Source organism: Lactuca saligna, chromosome 3, assembly GCF_052625555.1.
Source record: "Lactuca saligna cultivar CGN05327 chromosome 3, ASM5262555v1, whole genome shotgun sequence".
Classification (NCBI taxonomy): domain Eukaryota; kingdom Viridiplantae; phylum Streptophyta; class Magnoliopsida; order Asterales; family Asteraceae; genus Lactuca; species Lactuca saligna.
Window position 1 is genome coordinate 137,907,125 of NC_136419.1, and position 5,367 is coordinate 137,912,491.

Genomic DNA, 5,367 nt, shown 5'->3' on the forward strand with positions numbered 1-5,367 from the left:
TGATATATAAAACGTTTTAAGTTGTGAAAATTATATATAAAACGTATACCGATTTGTATCTAAAACAAATAACAAATAGTATGAAAAGCACTATAGCTTTTAATAAAATAAAAAACAGTACAACATTATAACATTTATATCAAACAAAACTTATTAATCATCCGCACTTATTATTTTTTATTTAGTTAGCTTTTTTATACGGTGATATTTTAAATTTTTTGACAGTTTAAAATAATAATTTCTTTGAAATAACTAACACAAAACTAAAAAAATACATTACAAACCTATTTATTTTGTCTATTAAACTAATATACTTTAGGTTTTATAGTGAACAAAAATGATATATGAATCACATAACAAAAAACATGTTGCTCAAACTTTGGGTTTTTATCATTAAATTAAATGTATAGTATTTTTAAATTAATTAATTAAAATGAAATTTAATGTAGTTATTTTAGGTATTTGAGTTATGGACGGATGGTAGAGAGAGGCTTGCAGATGAGTACCGGTATCCAATATTTCGTCCGTATAAAATGGAACGCCGGCAGCCTTTACCAAATAGCAATCCATCAAACAAAGTCTGTTAATTTTCATCGTAATTAGGGCTTCTGCCACCACAAATCTCTCTCTCCATGGAGATTTCGCCATGGAGCCTTTGACTTTCCTTTCTTTCTCTTGCCTTCATTTCCTTTCGTCTTCTACTCGTATATACCACCTGTATAATCTTCAATGAGGTCAGATCTATTTTTTCATTTTTCTTCGCAAAAACTAGATTCTTCGTCATCCTCAGGATAATAATCATACCCCCTAATCTAATCTAATCCCAATTTCGATTCTTTTTCAGATTCTCGTCTAATCCGCCTCTTTTTCGTTTTTGTTTCTCCCCCCCTACAAAAACTCAGCTATTTCCATTCAACTATTGGTTTATTTTTGTTAACAAGTTGGCTGGTAATAATATCGGATTATAGTTTTGGGGGGTTTTTTCTTTGTTTCCACCGTTTCTAGGAACTATGGCTGATGATTTTTTATGCGATCCTAAAGTTTATAGTCCAGATTATTTGCTTTCTTCATTGAAGATCGGTGATTGGTACCGAATGGATGATTATACAGATAACAGTTTCGATTTCGATGGTTTTGATGATGATTTGAATTTGAATTGGGAATGGAAGAAGGAGGATGTTCTCGATATGCTGCCTTCTGATCCTTTTGAGATGAACATAAGCGGTGGGTGTACGATGATTAGGGGGTGGATTCAAGAGGTTGATGAAGATATCGGATATATCAAAATCTCAGAAAAATCAATCGCCGATGAGATCAATTTAGATGATACACGTACAACAAATGGGTTGTTTTTTTTTAATGGAAGTAAGGAATCTAAAGTCTTGCATTCATTCAACAAGAACACAAATCGTTGTCAAAGCGATGGGAAAGATGATATCCATGTTGGTGTTCCTCACGATGCTTTATTTTTCGCTCTTGGTCATTTAGGAATGAGGGATTTGATGTCTGTTGAAAGGGTTTGTAAATCTTTACGTGATGGTGTTCGTAATGATCCTTTGTTATGGAGAAATATACATATCGATCAACAACCAGGCGAATCATTTGCTGATGAATCTCTTTTAAGAATTACAAATCGAGCAAGTGGTAGTCTTCAATCATTGAGTCTTGTAAAGTGTTTGAAAATCACAGATAATGGTCTCAAGAATGTCATCCAACAAAATCCAGGGTTAACAAAGGTATGTATTTGTATCAAATCATATATGCATTTAGGGTGTGTTCTTAACTTCTTATGTGTGGTAGTGATTAGAAAGCAATTTCCTTTTTTGGATTATTTAGGTTCAAGTAATCAATTTCATGTTAGTTATAACTATACTTCTCATCAAGGTGTAAAATAAAAGTACTTGTATACCTTTATTTTACCTTTTTCCTATTTGATCAAAACTTGTCAAACACTCAAAACCATCAATAAACTCTTTCAAACACTATCTCTTGTAATACGTTTTATTACAAATTTACAATTTTAAGGAAGTAAATTTGTAATATTCTTGTGCTACATGAAGTTGTAATTATCACTTTTGATGATGTTGAGTTTTTCGAGTTTCTTGACTTATATAAGGAAGTAAATTTATAACATAAAGGTGTATAAGGTCATATTTCTTTTTGGCTTAATACATACAGAAGGGTAAAATGGTCATTTACTCAGATTCAGATAGTTCATTCGGTCAAAAAAAAAGAAAGTCTTTTAGACTTTAATAATAGTTAAACCTAGTGTTAGTTGGCCCTTATCACTTTCAAAAAGCACATACAGAAGGGTAAAATGGTCATTTTTAACTAACATTTTAAAAATGGTGAACGCAGTTAAGTTTACTGGGATGTAACGGGCTAACTATGGAAGGGCTTTTAAGTAATTTAAAGTCTTTGAAGACAACCAATGGAGGTGGAATAAAGCGTTTAAGAATCGGTGGACTTCACTCCATAACAATGGAGCAATTTGAAGACCTAAAAAAAGTATTATCCATAGATAATAATAAATTTAATAATAATAACAAAAACCACCTCACTTGCCCTAAACCCCGATTCTACAATGGCGGGCAGTTGCACCTTTCACTAGAAGATGACCGCCCGATTGACATCGAGGCCTGCCCGAAATGTCATCAATTGAGACAGGTGTACGATTGTCCAGCCGACACGTGTCAAGGGAAACGTTATTGTTGTAGGGCGTGTACTTTTTGCATTCCTAGATGCATCAATTGTGGATGTTGTTTGAATGAACGCAATTACATGGAGACGTTTTGTTTGGATTTCATTTGTTTTCATTGTTTAAAACAGATTTTGAGTTTCACAAATGGTGGTGAAGATGAAAATATGGGTGTGGATTCAGGGCAATCTGGTCATTATCAACAAGCGAGTTATAGGTTTTGCCTTTATGGCTAGATGAACTGGTTTCTGATTGTTTTTTTGTTCGTGGGTATGTGTTTAAAAGTGAAAACTAGACATCGTTTGAAGAAAATGAGGAAAGAGTTTGTAGAAAGTGTACCTATTTTAGTAGATTCTTGAAAGGGGGTAGATAAGAAACTAGGTGTTTCTTGAAAAAATTGGCAGATTTTCAAGATTGTGTTTGGTGTTTCTTGAAAAATAGGCAAAATTTCAAGATTCTCTTTTGGTGTTTCTTGAAGAAATATGCAGATTTTCAAGGTTCTCTTTTGGTGTTTCTTGAAGGAATAGGCATAAGTTTTCAAGATTCTCTCTTTTGGTGTTTCTTGAAGGAATAGACAGCTTTTCAAGATTATCTTTTCGTGTTTCTTGAAGAAATAGGCAGATTTTCAAGATTCTCTCATGATGTTTCTTGAAGAAATAGGCAGATTTTCAAGATTCTCTTACGGTGTTTCTTGAAAGGAATAGGAAGATTTTCAAGATTCTCTTATGGTGTTTCTTTAAGGAAAATGGCAGATTCTAAAGATTGTCTATGGATATGGTGTTTCTTGAAGAAAATGGTGTGTTTACTACAACTACAAGATTGTGTGTTGGTGATTCTTGAAGAAAAAAGATTTGTAAGTTATTTGCTTGTTTTCTGAATTTTTAATTTTATTTTGTTGGGATTGTTTCTGTTTATTTAATATTGTGAAAGATAGGATCCACAACATGAAAAGATAACCGACCCTTGACCATGTAATGGTCTATAGATGTGTAAGATTTGATGCATGTAATGGTTATAAACATATGTAATGTAATGCACGCATTTTCCAATTTAATAAATGCCCATAAAAATGTATTTTGTTAGTTCCATTTTTATATGTAATTTGATGATACTTGTTATGAAAATTGTTACATTAAACTATGTCAACCTCATTTGAATAAGAGAAATTAAATATCCTCCTATCCTTTTGTTCCTATATATCATCATACTTAATTAAATGGTGATATGTGTAACATTTAATGCTTATTTAATAAAATTTAATGATATTTTAAGATACTAATATCACAAATGTAACCATTTAATTGTTTTTTAGTAGGTTGTTATGTTGGTTTGGTTTGGTTTGCTATAAATATGTAATTTGTGTAGTGATTATCTATAAAGATTTTCTTAAAAAGCGACAATTATTTATTTACAAATAAAGGAGTTATTTTAATGTTCTTAAAATAAAAATGTGAACTTTTAAATACAAACTATTTTTGGAAGGTAGAGATGCTAGATTTTCTAAGTGCTTTGAATAACGTATACAATACGTATACACACATTAACAACTCTAAAAGCATACACAAAAAAAAATGTTGTCATATATATCTTATAACAATTCCTAAAGGTTACATGTTAGCGGAATCTTTATGCTAAAAATCTCGATGTAAGTGGTTATTTTTTTGGCAACTATCATAAACTTGGTTTGTGGCTGATTGCTCATTATCATATAGGTGTTGTATTTCATTTTCTTATTCTTGAGCGTATCTATATGTATAGAACTAATTTAGGGATCATACACGTTATAAAATGATATGCACTTATCCTATGAAACAGTGATTAGGACGTAGAGATAAGGGTCTTTATGACAAATATTAATAATAATACTAATTTGCAAAATAATAAAAATAGGTATATAAAGAGACTCCGAAAATGGAGGTGCGATCCGGGTTGGAGGATTTATGGGACCTAATGTTTTAATAATAATAAAAATAAAGTATGTATAATAATTAAATATATAAAATATGTAGTAAGGAAAAAAAAAAGTTTTTTAGGTCTCATTGGCACAAATCGTAACGAACAATATCATGTAGATGGTCCGAGTTTAAAAGAAAAAATAGTGGACCAAGCTAGAGATTATAGGGAACATTCTTGAATTTTATTATAGTTTTTTTTTTTTTACCAATATAGTCTATGCCCATGGCACACGTAAATGCATTTGGTCAAAAGTCTTCCACACAAAGACTTTAAAGTCAACTAAGTAAACCCCAAAATAACACTTACACACGAAAAAAGGGGCCATGATTGATGCATTGAGCTTCTTTCTTATGGAATTTTTCATGCAACTTCTCCCGGAGGGGTTATGTCCGGGAATCCCAAGAAGTAGGAATTACCGTTTTAACTTTTTTGGGTTGCATCTACAAACTTGGTTCTGACTGATATAACTCTTCATTGGATTTCCTTTTATTATTATTGGGCATATGTATAGAATGAATTTAGGGACAAACATATTATAAAATGATATGTACTTATCCCTTTGGGAGGGTGATTAGGAAGCATGACATAAGGGTCTTTATTACATAATTAATAATTCGTTTTATTTTTAGTTAGGCTTTGTTCTCTTCTTTAAAAGATATTACTTTTCTGGTAGCTCAACACATGTAATCTCTACCCACTTTTATGCATTTATA

At 31.3% G+C, this 5,367-nt stretch overlaps 1 protein-coding gene across 2 annotated transcripts; it reads left to right on the forward strand.

The window, feature by feature from the left end:
* The first annotated feature begins 474 nt into the window (after positions 1–474).
* Positions 475–3,780, forward strand: LOC145037291 (F-box protein SKIP14-like). 2 transcript variants are annotated; one of them, XM_078985919.1, is made up of 3 exons: positions 475–734; positions 845–1,736; positions 2,359–3,780. In XM_078985919.1, exons 2-3 carry the CDS (start codon positions 1,011–1,013, stop codon positions 2,932–2,934), a joined length of 1,302 nt encoding a protein of 433 aa, XP_078842045.1. In that variant the 5' UTR covers positions 475–734; positions 845–1,010; the 3' UTR covers positions 2,935–3,780. The 2 variants fall into 2 exon arrangements, with proteins under 2 accessions (XP_078842045.1, XP_078842044.1); XM_078985918.1 differs by having other exon boundaries at positions 475–1,736.
* The last annotated feature ends 1,587 nt before the right edge of the window (positions 3,781–5,367 follow it).

What these genes read in the sequence shown, in the direction of transcription:
- LOC145037291 (XM_078985918.1), top strand. Translation starts at nt 1,011, where the DNA reads ATGGCTGATGATTTTTTATGCGATCCTAAAGTTTATAGTCCAGATTAT. An exon ending in AAAATCCAGGGTTAACAAAG is followed by an intron (nt 1,737 to 2,358) that starts GTATGTATTTGT and finishes TGGTGAACGCAG; the next exon opens with TTAAGTTTACTGGGATGTAA.